Below are 19,979 nucleotides of genomic sequence, written 5' to 3' on the forward strand. Positions count from 1 at the left end.
TGATTCTGTTTTTTTTTAAATTTTAAACTTTGGTTGAACAACTTGCATTAATTCCGTGTTATCTTGTTGCCCAAAACAAAACAAAACAAAACAAACCTACCCTCTCTCTCTCTCTCTCTTCAAGTCTTGAGAAATTTCTTCCTTGAGAAAAAGTCACTGTACGGACAAATTGGCTGGATTCTTAAAATTTGACAAAACCATCTACTAGATGACCAAAAGGGAAACGGACTTTCGGGGCTATTTGTAGCAGCCACATATAAGTAATAGGTCACTGGCCCAACGATATGACCTTCAAGTTGAGGGTTTTTGGTGTCAAACTCAAACGTGGAGTTGCTATACTTCCACATGAACTTCAACACAAGTGAGAATGAATTTGACTATCCAAAATATCCTTTTTCAAAAGCATAACGTGTATAACAAAAGGTCATTTTACCATTTACCTTGTCCATAAATCACTACTCTTGAATTTTTTCTTTTTGGTTGAGAAAGATATTTTATTAAAAAAAAATATAATAAGATGTGTATAATTAATAACCAGAATAATTAATTCACAATTCAAACGTATCAATCAAGAACAAAAGCAAATCTTAAAAGATTCGCGACCTGAATACAATCACAAAGTAAATTGAATCACTCACTAAGAGAGTATGACTAAGCTAAGTACACGCTATAAAGATAATACAATGCTAAAATAATTTACAAGGTCCGTAATTTAAATATTGCCAATGACATTTTGGTAATGTCACACCTTTTTGGAGGAGAAAAAAAAAACCCAGTACATATACATGCCTATAAAAATATATCAAAAATACATATGGAACACGGTGGCAAGGCCCAACAATGCGATTATGAAGATGTTGTAAAGCATTTAAGCCACGGAGGTAATTTCTCAAAATGGAGGAGGTGTTTTCGTATGCGGTAAAGGTGCAGGGTATAGAGTAGTGCAGCCAATGTTACCGCAGCAAACGACAGCAAATTCAACTTCCAAAAATCCTAAACAACAACATGGGTTAATAACTTAATATAATTTTGAACCTGAAGATTCTGTAACTGAGAAATGTCACATGCATATATGATGCTCATGATGATGGGGATGATCTAGTGCATGTCCAATTCTTAGAGGCCCATGCTTTAGATATTGAGAATGTGCAGAGACTTGTCAAATATTAAGGAATCTTGGATTTTCAACCTATGGATTTATAAGGTTGAACTCGAACATGGGGACACTGACAAACACATGAACAGGACTATTTTGGTCTTTAGGTACAAAACAAAAATGGAACCAGTTCAAATTAGAAGAAATTGTCAAAAATTGTATTCACGTGACAAAAACTTACACGAAATGGATTCATGTATCGCATCTTTTTATTCATGTGACTGACACATGACAAGAGAGAACGGAAATTACATGAACCCGTGACAAACTAGTTTTTCTCCACTAAATTATAGGAAGTGATAAATTGTATATAAATTACCTGTGGATTAGATATAATTATTCCCATGACATAACCCATCAAATCCATGCCAGACTGAAGGGAGTTTTGAACACCTCCCACTATACAACGATCGAATTCAGGTACTTGGTCCTGTTCAAAATGAAGATATGTTACATATATTTTGTAAGACATCAAACAAATGCTGAAAATACATTCATCACAAATCAAAGAAATCCCAAAAGAAGATTTATAACAAGATATCTTGTTCTGCTTACCTGCATTTGTTGGATTACTGCTAAATCAAACATCCACAATCCAAGCCGAGAGGTAGCCACTCCTGCCATCAGCAAATATGCTGATAAAAGGCTATTATGGACCCAAATTGAAGCAACACATAGGAGGAGGAAGGTCCACTGCATATTCAAACCACATAAACACCAGAAACTAATGTGAGGGTCCAAAGTTCCCATGAAAAGGGATTGGCATTTGAAAAATGTCACTTGAAAAAGAATTTGATGTTCTAATGTATATGCTGAAGTTTTTTTACCTGAGACCAGATAGACCAGAGCCCGGTTCTGAGTGTTAAAATATGAGATTGCAAGACAGGATAAACAATTGTAGCAGCAATTCCAATTGCAGCACTTATTCCACGAGCTATCCCGATAGCATATGCAGGTGTGCCTTGCCATTCTAGGGTAGCTGTCATCAATGTTCCAAAGCTGAAAATAATAGATTAATTGGGTAAGAACAGCTAGATTATAAAGCCAAAGTCACAAGAACAGAAAAAGAAAAAGAAAAAAAGAAGAAGTTAGGTTGTGACCTGAGGACAGTGAAAAATAGTAAAGCCAGAGCTACTCCAGGGAGTACAACATCTTGCTGCAAATACACTTTCCATGCTCCAACATAAGGGATCCTTGAGACCGCTTCTGTTATTCTCTTTATCCAGCTTTCTTCAGCCGGTTGTGAATCATTTTCATCATGAGAAAGCAAACTAATTCTTTCCTGATCAGAGGTAGATGTGCTCTCTTCCACATCAGTCCTTGAAGGTCTTGATATCTTCCTTTGGCTGCTTTCGCCTAAAGCCGGAATCCCATTATATACAGAGATGAAGAGCCAATATTCCAGCCAAATAGATATGGTGTTCCAGAGGGCTAAAGTTAAAGCAGAAGCCTTTAGTGATACAAAGCTGATAATGAAGCCAGTTAGCACAGGAGCACATAGCTTGCAGAAGAGGTCAATACGCCTAAGGACTGAATTCATCTTGGTCAGTAGTACTTCTGGATCAGAATGGCATTCTGATATCACCACCACCCTGCAGAAAGAGCAGTTGAAACATATACATTGAAAGCAGAAAAATATAAATTGGAGAAGGGTGGTAAGTGTGGATCAAAAATTAGCTTTCACAGAAAAAAAAAAAAAAGAAGTGCTTTTTTAAAGGATCATATGTTATTTCATTGTAATGAAAGTCTGTGAGTAATTAGACATCTATTTACCAGTCTCTTTCGACTAAGATGGTGCCAGCAAGAGTGGAAAGAACTCCAACAGCTCCTGAGATGTTGGTTAATATTACAAGCAAGACGAATGCATTAAAACTTGTGAGCTTCAAATCTGAGTAGACTAGCAACGCCATTACGGTGCCTCCAGCAATCATAAAAGAGAGGTTCTGTGTTACCAACCAAAGCCAGAGAACCTGTGCATGTTATATAGAGTTGTAAGATCATGTAACATAATTTTACAATTCTTATCTATCTGTGTCTCTCTTTTCTTGTAAGTTTCATAAGTTAGTCTACCTTTACATATGGAAATCTATCCACCCAGTGTCCAATTAAGGGTCCGAAAAGCGCGGTAGAGGCTGATTCCACTGCACCATAGATAGCAGCAAAGAGTAGAGAATCTGGCCAAATGCTTATCATGTAAAGACCAACAGAGAATTCCCACATTCTGCAAAACAGGGAAAATTCAATGGAAATTAATACTCAAAACAAAACAAGGAGCCTTTTTCTTGTCTTCCTTGTACAAAGTTACAGGCGAAATTGATCATAACAATTAGAGTAATCAAATTAAATGTCACATGGAGGAGGCACAATCACAAATAGAAGTCAAATTATAAGTGTCTTAAACAGATGATAGGTTGATCTATAGGGAACTTGTTACTCCCATGAGCACAATTTCTGCCTACAATGTAGAAATATAAGAAGAAGAATGTGATAATTTGACTTTGTTTCTGTAATTTAATTTGCTTATTTCTTCCTTGAAAACATTTCTTGTGATAGCACTAATTAGCATGTTCAAAATCTTCAACTTGGTTTCTGTAATTTAATTTACTGATTTTCCTAGTAGTTGCTTAAGTTTGAAACAACTTTCAGCAGCAAAGTATGAAGAAAAAAAATATTAATTTCAATGTATATGTACACATCCTCTGACACAATGAAGACAGCCCAAATTCTAGTTGGGGAAAAACCTTAAACAGCACTAATAAACCACTAAAGTAAGTAGTGAGAGATGAGAAAAGCAGTGAACCTGGTACCCCATCTGGCCAAAAAGTGTCCTACGTATAAATATCTGATAAGATGAGAAGGAAGAGGATCATATTGAGAATTATAAGGCTCTTCTTGCACTTGGGCTTGAAGGGGCTCTCTCAGTTCCTGCTTCATTTCAGCTTCTCACCCTTATTGTAGCTTGTTTGAACAACAATGGCAGAACTCTGATTTCAGTTTTTATGGTGGTCCAGAAATGAAGACGATTTCACAGGTGATGGTGATGCATCATGCATTATGATGCCATCACATCATACCATAATTGCTCTCAAAATTTGAGATAATTATGATGATGATGATGTAGTAATTGGATCAGCATCTAGAAAAAATCAAATACCAAACGTGCATATATACAAAACAGTGTGAATATTTGTTGTTACGTGGTGCAAAACTAAAGGACTCTAGTTACTGATACAACAAAGATACTAATTAGTCACTTCGCTGTAAATCTCCAGTTGGTTTTGATCTGTTCAGAAGGAATATAAAATTGGGTGTCTATCCAGTGCGGCTCAGAAGCCCTATCTAAACCTGATATTATGCCACGTGACGCTACCTACCTTTTTTTTCCCCACTTTTCCACCAATTAAAAAATCCAATTAGTAGAAGGATGGTAATTGTAGACCACGTGGCAAAGTTCGCATTACAACAATCGTATCGTTATTTGAAAAATAACGTATTCATTTGTCACAAAATGTGTAATATTGCGTAAAATTTCAACTTCTCTATCATGGTGGAAAATGGAAACCCAAAATTGAACAATGTCGACCATAAATTGCACCGGTAAACATTGATTATATGATTGATTAGACAAGTTAAGCGCAATTAAGAGAATTCGAAACCGTCAAATGCGTGTCTACATGTACATCCAGATGGGAAACAAACAAAAGAGAGTCCGAGTTGGTTTTTGGCTCCACCTTAAACAAACATTACACGAAAAGTCAGATCTTCGTGAGACCTATGTCTTAATAAAATTGTATTTACATCATGCCGATGCCTTGGCTCTTAAGTAATGTTTATTTTCTTCGCGAGGTTTTGGCACTGAAATTGGGTACTATATTCATGTGTTTAGTAAATGCACCCAACAATACACATGACCTTCTCCGGAAGTATCGAAAACGACTAAAAGAATCGTCAGTATATGCTTTGCAATGTTTATCCAAGTAGCTTAAGAAGTCAAAGATGCCAATACAAATGGACAAAGTTCATAATTAATATTAAAAAAAATGTTTATATTAACTCAGCAGTTATTGAAGTGTATTGGATGCTAAACCATAAATATAGACTTTTCAAAGGCGTTTACCTAATACTTTTGTAATTTTGTGAGTAATTAGAGTCACAAGGTGCTTTACAATGAATAAATAAACACATCTTCCTGTTACTTAGCTGTGTCATGCTTGACAACCACAACAACTCCCATATTTTATTTTGGCAATAAGTAGCATGCTCAATATTTGTTTATCAAATGGTACCATGACGAGAGCCAGAATTCTATAACGAAGGTCTTATATATGGCCTTTAGGTAAGACCATATCCCCACTTACAGATCAGGTGCACTAAAATATATAGATGTTTTTCCTACACTAAATAGAATCCGCTGTAGCAAACTCACTAAAGGATATTAATTCATCCAGGTTCGACTTGGGGTGTTGGGTTCTCAAACAATAAAGTGAACTTTTTTTCAGTCCAAATGCAATAACCATCACATCGATCCTTCAATTTTTCATGTATTGAAAAAACTATATATATATATATATATATTTTTAAATATTTATATATATTTATATAAAGAAAATAAGTTTTTTTATATCAAGATGTGATTTTTTTTTTCCTATCAATAAAGGTGTGCTTATATACTATGTAACTTATAATCCTAAGAAAAAAAAAACATCATATGAATCTTGCCAAAGAATTATATAAAAAAATAATTTGACGGAGCACCAAACACAATATAACATAGTCAGACTATTTATCCAAAATAGCACCTAACGTCTTATAATTTTATAGATAAACAGTCCTCTCCAAAACAGATTAATATTATCCGACATAAATTAATCAGTACAGTCCGACGCACCAAACAAACCCTTAATGTAAGTATGTGGTGGCAATTCTTCACAATAACTCGAAGGAACTTTGGGAGATGAAAGTGCAATTAACAAATACTTGTTTTACCATGAAAATAAAGGTTTAGGTACATTGATAGGTCCAAAAAGAAAAAGACGACAAGGAAACGGAAGAAAGTATAAAGGCTTGATAAAGGCACATCAATGACTGAGGTCGGGCACGTTTCCAAGCACATCCTGCCACGAGAAGCACTACATTAGATCAATTTATCTGAATAAGCTAAGTTGAAAAAAGAGAGCATTACTTCTTGCCATCCATTATTTGGCAAAGCATTACAGTTATGTCTTGAGTTGAAATGAAATTCATTTATCATTCTAGGCTTTTCTTGCCACTCATTGGCGGCCCAGCACACGCACCATAGGAATGGTTCCTATGCGGTTTCATGTACCCAGTCTCATGAGGATTATCAATGAACAGCCATAAGTGGAGGGGGGAAGAAGATTGACAGTGCTGAATCCATTTCAAGTTTTCTATGCAGATACAAACATGATGCTAAACTATCTATCAGTAAACAAGCTGAACCAAAGATTATTGCAAATCTTCTGTGGGACAGCTAACACACACACACACACACACACACACACCAGCATACAGAGCTTGAAAGTTCATTCTTACTACATAGTTTGAACTTCTCTCTTCTTCAGAATTCAATTTGAACAGATCAAATCGAACAATTTTTACCAGAGGCAAATAAATGAAAAGCCTAGACAACAAAAACTCATTATCAATATTAAGTCGACAATAAGGGATTTTGAAAGGGCACTGCTATTTCATCACTCATATTATGTCATCTGGCACTCCTCTGAGTGGTTGATGAGAAATTCCGGAAGATGGAGAAGTAGAAGGAAGTCAAGGGTAAATCATGAAGGATAAAGGGAAGGAAATACGTGATTCTCCCTCCTCTTGATGGCTAGAAGGGGAGGGAAGTATGGAGGAAGGAAAAACAAAGCTACGTCCAATAAAACAGCAGACATCAATCCTCCCCCTTTCCCTCCCCCTCTATCATATATGTTTATTATTTCCACTCCCAAAAGACTCGAGAAAGAAGAGGCAAATTCTATGCTTGAAAATCTAGGGATAACAAACAATATTATGTATGTATCAACAGTAATAATGCAGAAAAACAACAATGAATAAAATATGGTGTGTCGATCAAAATTAAAATACTAACTATCAAGTAAGATCAATTATACACACACTCATAAAATGGAGTTTTCCAAACAAACGAAGGCAAAGAAAGCATATAAAGTGCAGACCCAGTTAAAGGAAACAAATCCAGCATCTTCAGAGTTCATAGGATTTATAAAAATTTTGAAATTTTTGACATGCTGGATCACGTACTCATTGTTAGTTCTTTCTGGATGGTATATTATTTAACTTGCCAGCAAAACAAGTATAAGAAGGCCAAGAATATACCAGCTCAAACTTTAATTGGACATGAAGGCGGACATGGTCCAGCTAAGAATCACCCTTCAATTCATCTGAATCTGAATCACTTGCATTATAACCTGCCACAGGTGCAGAAGACCAAACAGAGGCACATTCAATAATGAAAATGATGATTGAGACAATGTTAAATGCAAAGAGAGAAGTCAACCTGGCTGCTTATCACTGACTTTCCAAACTGAAGATCGCGTCCTTGACGCTCTTGTAATCCATATTCTTCCCTGCATTCACAAAGACCAAAAATTATTTGTAGAAGTACAAATCACAATTCAATCACAACTAAAGCTTTAATTATGGGAGACAAGTCCAATTTGCAATCAATATTCTAAACGTTTGTAATACAACCATATACTTTTTGTAATCCATATTCTAAACATTCAAACTCCAATTTGTAATGCCTTTGGTGCTTACTTGGCCAACAAAAACTATATGGTCAAGGTGATACCAAACACAAGCTTGCAACTTTAGCATAACAAGATCAAAACAAAACGCTTACAACTCTGTCTAATCTGATTAGGATAAGAGCATGAAAGCAAGATCAGAAAACTAAAAGCTCATAACTTTAAGCCTAAACCCCAAACCCCACTGAGAAACCAACAAAAGCCGAGAAATTAAAACAAACCCAATAAAGCATACCATATGGGCATCTCTGGGAACTCCATAACCGTTGTAATACATCTGACCCACCAAGACCTGCATGTTAATATCGCCGGCTTTGGCCTCTTTAAGCGTGTCTTTGAACCACCGCTTTATGCAATCCGATACGACCTCCGATAGCGGCAGACGGTGGTTGGTCTCCTTCTTTGAGCTGCTCTCAGTCTCCATCTCCTTCAACCGCGGCCGCTTCGACTTTTGGCCTATTTCTGGGTTCGGCGATGCGGACCTCGTATGCTTTGGAGTTATGAGACTCTGCGACGTCGTTTTGGCGACTTGGTACAGGCTGGCCGTCGAGGGAAGCGACTTTCCGATATAAAAATTGCAAACAAAGAAAACTTGTAAGTTGTAACTAACAAATATTGGAAAAGTTTAGGGCTTTTGGGTTTTTGAATTTGCTTACCTTAAATTTTTTTTTTTTTTTGATACAGTGAATACTGAATATTATCTGTATGGCATGTTATCTCTGTTTGGTTACTGAGAAAAACTGTTTTAAGAAAGTGGAGCGGAAATTGCAACGCAGCTTTCAGAAGACACAACCATTCGTGACTGCGCGAGCGTGTGTGTTAATCCCGAAGAGGAGAGAGAAAATGACATCCGATTATATCGTTGCCTTGTCTTAGTAGACCGACGTCGTTTCTGGCTGACTTGGAGTGGTCTTTGTTTTGTTTTCAAAGACTTTCCCCTTGGGTGATGTCTTTATTATATAGATGTGGTGGTTCTGGCGCTATTTGATTTTTGATCTTATCACCATCATTCATCACTCACTCATAAGAAAACGCTGTGCTAATAGCAGCGTTTCCATTGTCATGTGTGGGCCCTCAGCTGTCAACTTCCATGACGTGTGTGATGAGCTACGACATTGAATGTTTAGTCTTTCTGTAGTTTAGTTTTCTCATTAGCAACCCAAATATCGGATTTTGAGTTTGATTTAACCTCTGATTAATAGCAGACGCGGGTTAAATTAGGACGGCACTTCACACTGGTTAAGCATACAAGTAAACATGTTAATCATCTTCGAGATTATTGGCACCAAGGGGCTGGTATCAAAATTGGGTTTTTTAATCAAACTTCACCAATAATCTTTACATGAACAAGAACCATCAATGAAACAATGAAATCGGTTGTTATCCCGGATAATGATCTGTCTCTCTGTAATCTTTGAGATGAGCTTGATGGCCTCATGGCAATCACCGCATACACGAAGGTTCTTCACAACTCGAATTGTATCTTTAGGAGCAGTGCTTATGAGACCAAATGCAATGGCCAGCTTCTCACTGTGACAACCAAGGAAGTGCTCCTTCTCCTCCTCTTCTATGTCAAACAACACAAAGTCTGTGGTTGGAACATAACCTGCTGCTTTCAATTCCTTAGCCAACTCGTCGAGCTTTGCGTATATCTTCTCTGACAATGCATGGGACTTGTCTCCGACAAGGAATTCTTGAACAACCCCATTTACTTCGATCCAACTACAACCGGGGATTTTCTTCATCCCTTGCTCATTCATTCTTGACCTAGTGTCTGCTGCCTCATCCCATTTATGGCTTGCAGAGTAAATATTTGACAGGAGAACATAGTGTGCTGAGTTCCATGGTTCTAGCTCAATGAGTTGTTTCAGTACGAGTTCAGCCAATTGGGTTTGCCGATGTAGCCTGCATCCACCCAACAACGCTCCCCAAACGACTGAATTAGCCTTCATCGGCATAGTTTTGATTAGGTTATAAGCTTCATCCAACAAGCCAGCACGACTAAGAAGATCCACCATGCATCCATAATGCTCAATTGTATGAGCCAAAGAAAAGACACTAGTCATGTTATTGAAATACCTACGACCCTCGTCAACGAGACCAGCATGAGAACACCCACAAAGCAACCCCATGAATGTGTTCCCATCAGGTCGAATTCCATTTTTCTCAACTTGTCCGAAGAGTCCAAACACAGTTTTGACATGTCCATTCATGGCAAGGCCAGACATTGCAGCATTCCAAACCACATGGTCTCTTTTTTTCATCCCTTTAAAGACTTCCCAAGCTTGAATCATGCACCCACATTTGGCATACATGTCAATCAGAGCTGTACCAAGAACAGGGTTCACAAAAAATTCATGTTTATCCATCAAACTGCCAGCCCACTCCCCTAGTTCCAGGGCTCCTAATCTTGCACAAGCAGAAAGCACCCCAACCATGGCATAACAATCAGGTTTCAAATTTTCCTTCTGCATTTGAAAGAAGAGGTCTATGGCTTCTTTTGGAAGTCCATTTGATGCATATCCCTGAATCATACTACTCCAAGATACTATATCCTTCTCAAGCATTCCATCGAAGATACCCCGCGCCTTTTCCATCTGTCCACACTTGGCATACAAATCAACTAAGGAGGTGGCCACAAACACATTCTTTCCCATGCCAATCTCAGTTATGTATCTATCTATCCACTCCCCACTGCTTAAATCCCCTAACTTGCCGCACGCAGATAAAACCCGAACAAGGCTAAAACTATCAGGCCTCAAACCCATCTCCAGCAACCTGCGAAACGTATCAATAGCTTCTCTATATTGACCAGCTCCAATGTACCCACAAATGATGGCAGTCCAAGAAACCACATTCTTGTCGGGAATATCATCGAAAACCTTATGGGCATGTTCCAAATAGCCGCACTTAGCATACAAGCACAGCAAACTAGTTTTAACATAAACATCAAAATTGAACCCCGTTTTCACCACAAGGGTATGAATGTTCAAACCCAATGGAAAATCCGAACGCCTAGCACAAGCTTTCAAAACAAAAGGGAAGGTGAAGCTATTGGGCAAGATCCCCTCTGTTCGCATAGAAATAAAGAATTCGATAGCATCGTCGAAGCAATCGTCGGAAACCAGGCCACGAATCATGGTATTCCAAAGAAATATATTGGGTTGCGTAGTTTGGTCGAAGACGAGGCGAGAGTAGCTGGCGTGCCCAAAATCGAAGCCGGAGCGCAAGACCATGTTGAGAAGATAGTTGTCTTGGTCTAGGCCAAGGCGGAGAAGCCGAGCGTGGGCATGCTTGAGGTGCTTGAAGGAGTTGAAACCTTGAAGAAGGCATTGCTTGGTCTCCAAAGCTTTGGAAAGTACAGGGGAGGCTCTGTTGGGCAAGACTGTCATAACCAGGTTTCAACTGTGGAGCAAAGTTTGGAGAGCAACGACTCTACGGTCGTCTTGCTGTTATGTTATGGCGGCCGTGTTATATATGCTCTTATTTTCCCACCACTTTTAATATCTTATTATTATATTACAAATCTAAAAGTAGTTTAAAATTACTTTAAAAATAATTAAAAATTTTAATTAACATGTACTTTTTAACGAGGGAGAATTTTTTAGGAAATACTAGGTTATGAGTATTTCTTTTAATTGATGAGTGACTTAAATAAATTGTGTTTTTCTTATTGGGAAAATCGAGGGGTAAAAAATTAAGGTGACAGTAGCATCAATCTAAAATTTCTTTCTTGCTATATTTCTTCTGGATTTTAAGTTGCAGACGAACATTTGAAAGAATAGGTAAAACGAGAGGCCATGGAAGAATTAAAAACACTAAATCTAAATATTTGTTCTCTTTAAGAAGTTCCGCACGCCGACAAAACCATATGAACAGAAAAACAATGGCCACTGAAATATGAGCCAGAAAATGGAGTATATGGATACATATATATGCATTGTAAGAACCATTACATACAGGATTACAAAATTTCACTACATACTACATTTATATCACTCCAACAATTTACACCTGCCAATATCTTAAAAATGATTATACGCGGAAGTAGATTGGAACTGCGCTTGCACGCTGCGCCGCAGCTGTCATTCTTGTATAAAGCATTTGCCTCACACTAGATTTCCGTCAATAGAGCTGAGCGACGTTTCAACAAATAGATTTTCATTTGGGGGGCGGAGGAGGGGAGGAGAGAGAGAGAAAGGGGGTCGTATAATACACATGAATCTTGAGTAAAGAGGAGAATACACCAAACTACAGAAAATTCCAGATTTCTGTAAGGAGCATCCACCACCACTCAAAGCCATTAACGGCGCTGGTGAAGAGCTATAGTAGAATAATTCCCTTTAAGAATCACTCCAACTATCCTCATCATCTTCATCGCTTCCTGTCAATGCCTGTAACGAAATTCTCATGGTATTAAATTTATTAACTGACAAGGAAATATTGAGAGAGAGAGAGAGATAAATAGATAGAGACCTGGCGAATCGCATTTGCTTTCTCTAAGATGGCAGCAACCCTCAAGTTGGTTGTCGGACCCTGAATGCTGGGTCTTGTCACTGTTTGTCTTGTCACAGATGCAGGCTTCAAGTTGAAGGACTAAGGCAAGAAAATATTCACTCAATAATTTCCTACTTGAAAATAGATGGAACCCAGACCAAGAAATGGTGGGTGATGCAAAAGCAAAAAATACAACAAAAATTGGCAGCTCTAACCTTAGTTCTTATCTGTTGCAACAATGAATCTCTTTCATCTACCTTAGGTTCAACCTGAGGCCGAATTCGTTCAGTTACCTTTCTCAGCTGCAAAATGTCAACATGTTACAAAGGTATGTTGTAGAGCATATTCTGAAAGATAGACACCATAAAATGATAATCATTTACCTTGCTTTGGCCATGAGCAGTAACAGCATCAATCAGGGGATTTCTTGGACGAGGGAGCTTGCTAACTGGAATTCCATTGGACCTTCCAACTTCATAGTCTGACATTGCAGCAGAATTATTTGGAGACCATGTCGTTTCTCCCTCTGATGTTGTCAAACTATGCTGAGGCTGCTCATCTACCATTGTTGGTGCTGTCACAGATGTGGGAGGGGGTTTTCCGTGTTCCCATTCTGAATTTTTCAATGAATGTTCAAGTACCTTAGACTCTAAATCTGTTTCCAGTGTTAACTGCTGCAGAGGTAGGATAATTGCTCCATCAGAAGATTCAGGCTCATGTCTAAAAGTTGTACATTCAGTATGCGGTACCATGAATGGATTTGTACTAGACTGAACTTTTTCTCCTTCTAAAGCAAAGTGATTATGTCCAGACCTGTCATCAGATATCTCTGACGATGATAAAAATGGGTTTGGGAATTGCGCTCCCCCTAAATCAGGGAAACTGTATTGATAATTAGCATCATTAACTATGGCTGGTAAATGCAATGAATACGGGGCAGGGTGCACCACATTGCCCATCAAAGGTTCAGAAACATGTTGGGACTTCCCGTCTTCCACATATGTGAGAGGCAAAAATGGGTTCTGAGGCTGCAGCACCTCCCTCTGTGGTGCTGGTATATCAAATTGAGCTTTCTCATCAGCTTCTGATGGCTGTATTGGCAGGAATGAGGGTAGGGAGGGATGTTGCTTTCCTATCCTCCATTGCATAGGTGGTAGAGGTGGCAATGGTGGCATGTCCTCCAGATTGACCGCAGTTGCTTCAGGGACTAACCTAGGAAGGGTAGATTCTAATGGTTCCATTATTTGCTTTGTGACATCAACTTCCTGACCTGCTGATTCTGGTAAGACCACTGATGTTAAAGGTTGACTTGGGAGGTCTCGAGGACAAGATTCTGAGGAAGCATCCAAGCCTATGTCCTGATTGACGTTTTCTGTCGATGGTAACTCTTTGGATCTTTCCTCATCCATGTGATTTGGAGCCCCTATCTGTGCAGATTGAAGACTTGATGAGTTAGTACTTGCTCGATCTTCTTGCAAACATTCCACATCAAGTTGATCAGATTGGAACACCAGCGACTGCTCTAAGGCAGCTTCTGGCCGATCTGCTCCATCTCTTGGCAAATATTCCATATCAACTTGATTAGCTTGCAACTCCAATGATTTTTCTGAACTAGTTTCAGGCTCTGGGAGGTGGCACGTGGGTGAAGATACAACATCTTCCTTGTCACTCTGATCCAGAGATTGTGATTCGGACTCTGGATGGCTCATTTCTAAAGATGTTGAGGCTGTGGTCACATCATGGACAGCTAAACTGTTTTCAGACTGTTGATCGGGGGAAAAATTATGACCATTATCAGATATTTTTGAACTGGAATGGTCATAAGTAGTTGATTTGCTTGGGTTTGATTCTGCGGTGACATCACAGACAGCCAAACTGTTCTCAGTCAGTTCATCCAGATGACCACCATTGGTAGAACTGGAAAGGTCATAAGCAACTGATTTGCTTGAGTTTGATTCTGAATCCAGAGAAACAACTTCTTTTTTACTTGCTTCCTTTTGCACTTCTGAGTATGTGACAAATTCTGGAAAAACTACCTCATCCAATTCCGATTCTTTCTCTTGGGAATCCCCAAATCCAGGAAGAGATTCATGCAAATTTATAAAATTCCTTGGTGGAGAAGAAATTGCATTTGGAGACGAATGACTAACATCATTGACATGATCATCAGGTTGGGCAACAGCAGTATAGGGCACAGCCACAGTTTCTACATGAAGTGTTTCAGGTACCACATCATCTGACTTTGCATGATCCTCATGGCCTGGATAAGTGAGACAGTTAGATGGCAGTTCCACAGAAACTGTATCGCCACCCTCCACATCAGCACCACTGGTGACTAACCGTAACTCCTCACCATCCATGGTCCTAGATGTCTCTTCGACATCGATTTTCTGCTTATAATGTGGAGCAACCGCTTCTGCTGAGATGGATTCAAGTTGGGGAACATCCTCACTTAAATCAGAGATTTGCTGCTCTAATAGGCCATGTGTCTGCGGGGCATCCTGCTGCTCTATTAGGACATGTGTCTGCGGGGCATCCTGCTGCTCTATTAGGACATGTGTCTGCTGGGCATCCTGCTGCTCTATTAGACCATGTGTCTGTGGAGCATCCTGCTGCTCTATTAGGACATGTGTCTGCGGGGCATCCTGCTGCTCTATTAGGACATGTGTCTGCGGGGCATCCTGCTGCTCTATTAGGACATGTGTCTGCTGGGCATCCTGCTGCTCTATTATGCCATGTGTCTGTGGAGCATCCTGCTGCTCCAGTAGGCCATGTGTTTGTGGAGCATCTACTACAGGACATAACTCTTCTGTGCTCCATGCAGCATCCACAACAAATGGTATAACTTCAGAATTGACTGCAGTTGGTGTGACAGGATCATCAAGTTTGGAAGCCATGTTATCAGGATTTATAATATCTCTATAATAAGGCCGTACCATATTACCTGAAGGTGTTTGTACTTCTGGCAGTGCTGAGGAAGAGACCTGCTCTTCTGTGGGTGAAATACTTAAAAATGGTGAATCACTCTTTCTTCTGGCGAAGCTTTCTATAGAATCTTCATTAGCACACTGGGTCTGAGACATTTCATTCACAGCATTATTTCCAATTTGATCTTCAGAAGAAAGCTCTTCAACATCTGACAAATGCAGCAAAGCATCAGAACTGACACCTAAATCTTCATCATCTGATTCATCAACAGGATGGCTTGAAGAAGTATTTGTGAATTCATCCTTATTCTGGGAGGAATCGTTAGGGACAACAGCCAGAGAATCATCCAGATGTGTCCCATTTTCATTGATGTCTAATGATTTATAACCAACGTTAATTTCATCAGAGGGTGTTTCATCTAACACAAGTCCCGCCAATGATACCACTTGTGAGTTTGCCCCAGGGTCTGAATGTTGTAGTGTAGGACTTGTTTCCCTAACAAATGCACTGCAAGATGTATCTCCACTATCAGGAAGTACTTCTTCCTTAATGCATGCATTTTGAGACACCACATGCTCCTTCAATGTGGCTTCTAAAGACTCTGCAATTTCAGAGTTTTGGTCGGATGACATCTCAAAATTATCAGCTCCACAAGTTTCAGTAGAAGGGAATTCTTTAGCTGCTCCATTACACTCTGATGGTGTACTCTGAACCAAATTGCTTAAAGTATCAGAGTGTGAAATACTGGCTCTATCTTTTTCGAACGAATTCTTCCCGTCATCTGATGCAGAGGAATTCCCAATCGACTGAGAATCCGGAAACCGAGTTGGAAGATCCAGATGTTCCTCCTCATTTGCATCAGAGTCTGTCCCATATTTTTCAACATTCAGGAACCGCACATTGTTCTTAGGTTTATACTCATTGTCAGTTTCCATTTCTGAATCCATTGTAGCAAGAGCATCCATGTAATTGTCTACCTCACTGGTCATATCATCAGAACTGGAGGGGGTGGACCCCTCTACGCTACCTCCAGTTTTGTGTTCTCCATCACCTGCTAATCGCTTATCAACTGCCACCTTCTGTAGGTTGGAATAACTTTTATTAGTCTCAACATCAGAGTTTGGTTCAGACCCCTTTGCAACTTCTTCATCATAAGCCTCCCCATTAAAGCCATCCACAGATAGTTCTAATATAGCTTCTTGGGAGTTAGGTGAAGAGCTAGTGCTTTTGGTTTCTGGGGACATTGCTGCAGGACTCACAATACTGATGTCAAGTATTCTAAGCTCTGGCTCACCAGTATTATCTGAGGTCAATCTCAAGAGTGGTGGAGTAACAGAAGTTTCACAAACAAGTTTACGCTCTGGTGAAGGAGTCTCCAGAAATTTCTCCATGTAACTTTTCCCAGTTTTTGAGTCAACTGCAGATCCATTCAAATGTCTTTTCTTCAATTTCACAAGACGTGCAGGGTCACTGTGACCATTCTCAATACGCTCCTCCAGGAACAACTCATGCAATCTGTATTATTTGAAAAGTAAAGAGTCACCACTCAACCATCTATCCTTTAAACAGGCAGATTTAACAATAACTTGAATGATGATAATGCAGTAATATCAAAAAATAGTTCTCACTTGGCATGTGATGTCAGTGCAGCTTCTGGGGTTTCTCCATTCCTCCAGCGTGATCCTTTCTTCTGCGACACATAAAAGAACAATATAAATATTATAATGGCTTAAGTTTTATAGTACATAAGTGACTTTCCAACAGCAAAAGGAGAACCTAGTTTGCAAATCTTGAAGTCCAAAAAAGTAAAATTCCATGGGTTCCACACAGATATGCATGCAGGCATACCCTCCAAATCAAGATTAGGATATGCCTAGTACATACTTCCAGTCAAAGGAGTAGCATATGATAGAACTCAAGGCGCAGGTTTATAATTTTGATCTCAAAGAGATCAGGTGGCATATGTTTAAGTAAGATCGTCATAAAGAACTAGGCAACACAAGACCATGCACAACGATCATGGTCGCTGCCCATGGGTTGCAGCGAGCCTCTCATGGGAGCAGTCACATGTGGTATTTTTTTTATTTTTTTTTCAAGATTTATATTATACCTTTAAGTAATTTTATAAAATAGTAAATAACTGAGGGATGCAGCTATATGGCTGCATCTTTCAACAAAAAGGTATGTGTGGCTGGTCCTAAAGACAGAGATTTTAATGAGCATGAATATGTATAATTCTAACCATGGCCACAAAGTATAAGTTGTTTATAAGGCAATGAACATTCCATTGCAATACCTTCACTTTACGGATTTTCTTTTCTCTCTGCATCTCTACTGTCGCTATTGAGGATGCTGGTTCCACTTTAAAGAATGACGGATCAGTGTATCTCTTTAAACACGCCCCATCCCCAGCAACATCGAACCTGTTAGGATCAGAGAGATACCATTCATTTCTCAAGTTTCCAAAATCAATTCCCTTTAGTGTTTAGGTCAAAGTAGCATAAGTAAGCACAAATTAGTTAATCATACTTGTCCAAAAGGAATAACCGAGGAGGACCACGGCATTCTTCATAAGTATCCATTACAAAGCGAGGTAAGTCTCCACGGGTGATCATATTCTGTTCAGAACGCAGATTAGGATGCCAGTCAACCCCTGCAACAGAATTATGCACTCACATAACTACACTGTAATTAAATGTCAAGTATCAATTATGACCAAAAGAAAAACGTCTGCTATCAATGCATCATAATTTTGTAGCACTCACATGAATCATGCTACAAATAACTATGACAGAAAGATCCAATCAATTGTCATCTAACTGTTATGAAGGTGCATAACAAGTACTCAAACCTGAATTGGAAAAGAATGATGAATGATTAGTTTGAGATAGAAATGCCTTCTCGATTGAAGGAAAGTCTGCTTCAAGCTGTTGGACACGAACCACGAGACCGTGGCCTCTTGTTGCAGTTGCCATTACTTCTTCATGCAAGTCATGAAATATTTCAGCAGCAAACCTATAAGCAAAAATAACCAATTAAACTTTTTTTGTCAATAACCTACTAATTAAACTATTTAAAACTCCACAATAAAATTTCAATTATACAATATAGGGATATAATTCATCTGAAAAAAAAAAAAAAAAAGAGCAAAATTACATATCAGGCGAAAAGGCTGTAAACATGATTTCCTGAACAGAGAATTACTTGTTTATACATGTCCTGATTTGCAGTGGCCAAATTAAATCCCAATTCGAAAACATTTGAGTTTAATATGATCTTATAGCCAAAATTCATAACACATAGCAGACTCAAAATTCCTCAAATACTCCCAATTAGTGCACTTCAATCAGCCTAATCCAATGGTAATCTCCAAGAACTACATATTTAAACCCAGACAGTAAGCATAATTCGGCACTCGAGCCTAAACAGCAACACAATGAAGTAAATAAATTAAACTCGCGGTCAATCAAGTAATACAGTCTAAATCTGCACCAAAAATTCGGTATAAAGTTCGTGATTCTATCCAATCATCAACTCCAAAAGTCCAAAAATCGAACCCTAAAGGTTCAGCATTCTGGTTCCAGCCACGATTTTCAACACAATTCAAATCAAAAACCACACAAAAACAGTAAAAAGAAAAAAGAGGCTCACTCAGCAAGGTCGCCGAGCTGGCGCAGAACGCCGACGAGGCCAGCCATGGCCACGCCTTCCAAGAGAGCCTCTGGATCATCTCTATCGGCTGCTCCGTAGAGTTCCGGATCGGCCAAGCCGTACTCGTTCCTTATCTGGTACCTCGTCAACGGCATTCTTCACTTCTCGCCTCCGAGAAACCCTAACCTCTCAAAAACCGTATGCTATAATTATGTATCGCTCTGGCCTCTGCTCTTCGATTTCACATTTCCAGAAGGCAGAGAGCGGAAGAGAGAGAGTGAGTAAATGAATGAACATGCGGTGGTCAGAAAGACGTGAAGGGAGTGAGACAGAGAGAGAGAGAGAGACAGAGAGGGAGAGAGAAGGAATTAATTATATTTTTAACTAAGAATTTTGGAATGAAAGCAACGGTGCGAGTCAGTGAGTTGAGTTGCTCGGCGCGCGCATCTTGCCGCTTATAATGCGCTCGTTGTATTGAATCATGCTATTTATGCTGTAATACAATATCTTTGTTTGTTCAGGTTGGAATCGCCTGCCTTTCAGACCACAGCATGTTAGTGCTCCCTATCCAAAGTTTGTATAGAGAGCCAGCTAATGATGAAACAATTGGCTTGGAAATTACGCTGCTATTTTCTTTTTTTCTTTTTTTCTTTTTTTGGGGGTAATTAGGCTGTTCAACTTTTTATACTGAATTTGAATAACTATGAACCCTTGCACAATTTTTTTTATCAAAAATAAAATTATAGGTAAGTTGATCTTGACTGTGTTCACCTTCTTGCAATCATGTTTGAATCTATTACTTCGTAAATTATAGTAGTTTTAAACACTTTTATTATTCGAACTTGCCATGAACATTTTGCACACTAATAAAATAAAAAGAAGAAATTGCGAGAGATTTGTAGCCCTAAATAGAAGAAATTAAAATCCTTGAGAATCAAATTCAGCTCTAAACTTTTAAGACA

General features: G+C 38.9%; 4 protein-coding genes across 6 annotated transcripts; all 4 read right to left on the reverse strand.

Moving 5' to 3' along the window:
• LOC18771971 (solute carrier family 40 member 2) lies at nucleotides 525-4,271 on the reverse strand. Its single transcript, XM_007207317.2, has 8 exons — nucleotides 3,957-4,271; nucleotides 3,227-3,377; nucleotides 2,930-3,126; nucleotides 2,257-2,748; nucleotides 1,984-2,155; nucleotides 1,712-1,849; nucleotides 1,476-1,586; nucleotides 525-993 (listed from the first exon to the last, which is right to left on the reverse strand). The coding sequence occupies exons 1-8, from the start codon at nucleotides 4,088-4,090 to the stop codon at nucleotides 847-849; spliced, it is 1,542 nt and encodes a 513-aa protein (XP_007207379.1). The 5' UTR covers nucleotides 4,091-4,271; the 3' UTR covers nucleotides 525-846.
• LOC18774276 lies at nucleotides 5,962-8,742 on the reverse strand. The gene is made up of 5 exons (XM_007207446.2): nucleotides 8,598-8,742; nucleotides 8,177-8,500; nucleotides 7,692-7,761; nucleotides 7,511-7,602; nucleotides 5,962-6,270 (listed from the first exon to the last, which is right to left on the reverse strand). The coding sequence occupies exons 2-4, from the start codon at nucleotides 8,363-8,365 to the stop codon at nucleotides 7,553-7,555; spliced, it is 309 nt and encodes a 102-aa protein (XP_007207508.1). The 5' UTR covers nucleotides 8,366-8,500; nucleotides 8,598-8,742; the 3' UTR covers nucleotides 5,962-6,270; nucleotides 7,511-7,552.
• LOC18774397 (putative pentatricopeptide repeat-containing protein At3g08820) lies at nucleotides 8,604-11,418 on the reverse strand. Its single transcript, XM_007206993.2, has one exon. It carries the CDS (start codon nucleotides 11,331-11,333, stop codon nucleotides 9,267-9,269), a length of 2,067 nt encoding a protein of 688 aa, XP_007207055.2. The 5' UTR covers nucleotides 11,334-11,418; the 3' UTR covers nucleotides 8,604-9,266.
• LOC18773969 (protein SCAR2) lies at nucleotides 11,767-19,857 on the reverse strand. Of its 3 annotated transcripts, none has more exons than XM_020565517.1 (10): nucleotides 19,018-19,857; nucleotides 18,218-18,381; nucleotides 17,896-18,019; nucleotides 17,663-17,789; nucleotides 16,995-17,056; nucleotides 15,068-16,881; nucleotides 12,822-14,923; nucleotides 12,654-12,740; nucleotides 12,418-12,537; nucleotides 11,767-12,335 (listed from the first exon to the last, which is right to left on the reverse strand). In XM_020565517.1, the coding sequence occupies exons 1-10, from the start codon at nucleotides 19,170-19,172 to the stop codon at nucleotides 12,285-12,287; spliced, it is 4,806 nt and encodes a 1,601-aa protein (XP_020421106.1). In that variant the 5' UTR covers nucleotides 19,173-19,857; the 3' UTR covers nucleotides 11,767-12,284. The 3 variants fall into 3 exon arrangements, with proteins under 3 accessions (XP_020421106.1, XP_020421105.1, XP_020421104.1); XM_020565516.1 differs by having other exon boundaries at nucleotides 12,822-15,295; nucleotides 15,383-16,881; nucleotides 19,018-19,856; XM_020565515.1 differs by having other exon boundaries at nucleotides 12,822-16,881.

Source organism: Prunus persica, chromosome G6 (genome assembly GCF_000346465.2).
Source record: "Prunus persica cultivar Lovell chromosome G6, Prunus_persica_NCBIv2, whole genome shotgun sequence".
In the NCBI taxonomy this organism is placed as follows: Eukaryota; Viridiplantae; Streptophyta; class Magnoliopsida; order Rosales; family Rosaceae; genus Prunus; species Prunus persica.

What these genes read in the sequence shown, in the direction of transcription:
- LOC18771971 (XM_007207317.2), bottom strand. Translation starts at nt 4,090, where the DNA reads ATGAAGCAGGAACTGAGAGAGCCCCTTCAAGCCCAAGTGCAAGAAGAG. An exon ending in ATAGATTTCCATATGTAAAG is followed by an intron (nt 3,127 to 3,226) that starts GTAGACTAACTT and finishes TAACATGCACAG; the next exon opens with GTTCTCTGGCTTTGGTTGGT. An exon ending in CAGTAATCCAACAAATGCAG is followed by an intron (nt 1,587 to 1,711) that starts GTAAGCAGAACA and finishes CATTTTGAACAG; the next exon opens with GACCAAGTACCTGAATTCGA.
- LOC18774397 (XM_007206993.2), bottom strand. Translation starts at nt 11,333, where the DNA reads ATGACAGTCTTGCCCAACAGAGCCTCCCCTGTACTTTCCAAAGCTTTG.
- LOC18774276 (XM_007207446.2), bottom strand. Translation starts at nt 8,365, where the DNA reads ATGGAGACTGAGAGCAGCTCAAAGAAGGAGACCAACCACCGTCTGCCG. An exon ending in TTCCCAGAGATGCCCATATG is followed by an intron (nt 7,762 to 8,176) that starts GTATGCTTTATT and finishes TTGTGAATGCAG; the next exon opens with GGAAGAATATGGATTACAAG. An exon ending in AGTCAGTGATAAGCAGCCAG is followed by an intron (nt 7,603 to 7,691) that starts GTTGACTTCTCT and finishes CACCTGTGGCAG; the next exon opens with GTTATAATGCAAGTGATTCA.
- LOC18773969 (XM_020565515.1), bottom strand. Translation starts at nt 19,172, where the DNA reads ATGCCGTTGACGAGGTACCAGATAAGGAACGAGTACGGCTTGGCCGAT. An exon ending in ATCATTCTTTTCCAATTCAG is followed by an intron (nt 18,020 to 18,217) that starts GTTTGAGTACTT and finishes ATTCTGTTGCAG; the next exon opens with GGGTTGACTGGCATCCTAAT. An exon ending in GCACTGACATCACATGCCAA is followed by an intron (nt 16,882 to 16,994) that starts GTGAGAACTATT and finishes CAAATAATACAG; the next exon opens with ATTGCATGAGTTGTTCCTGG.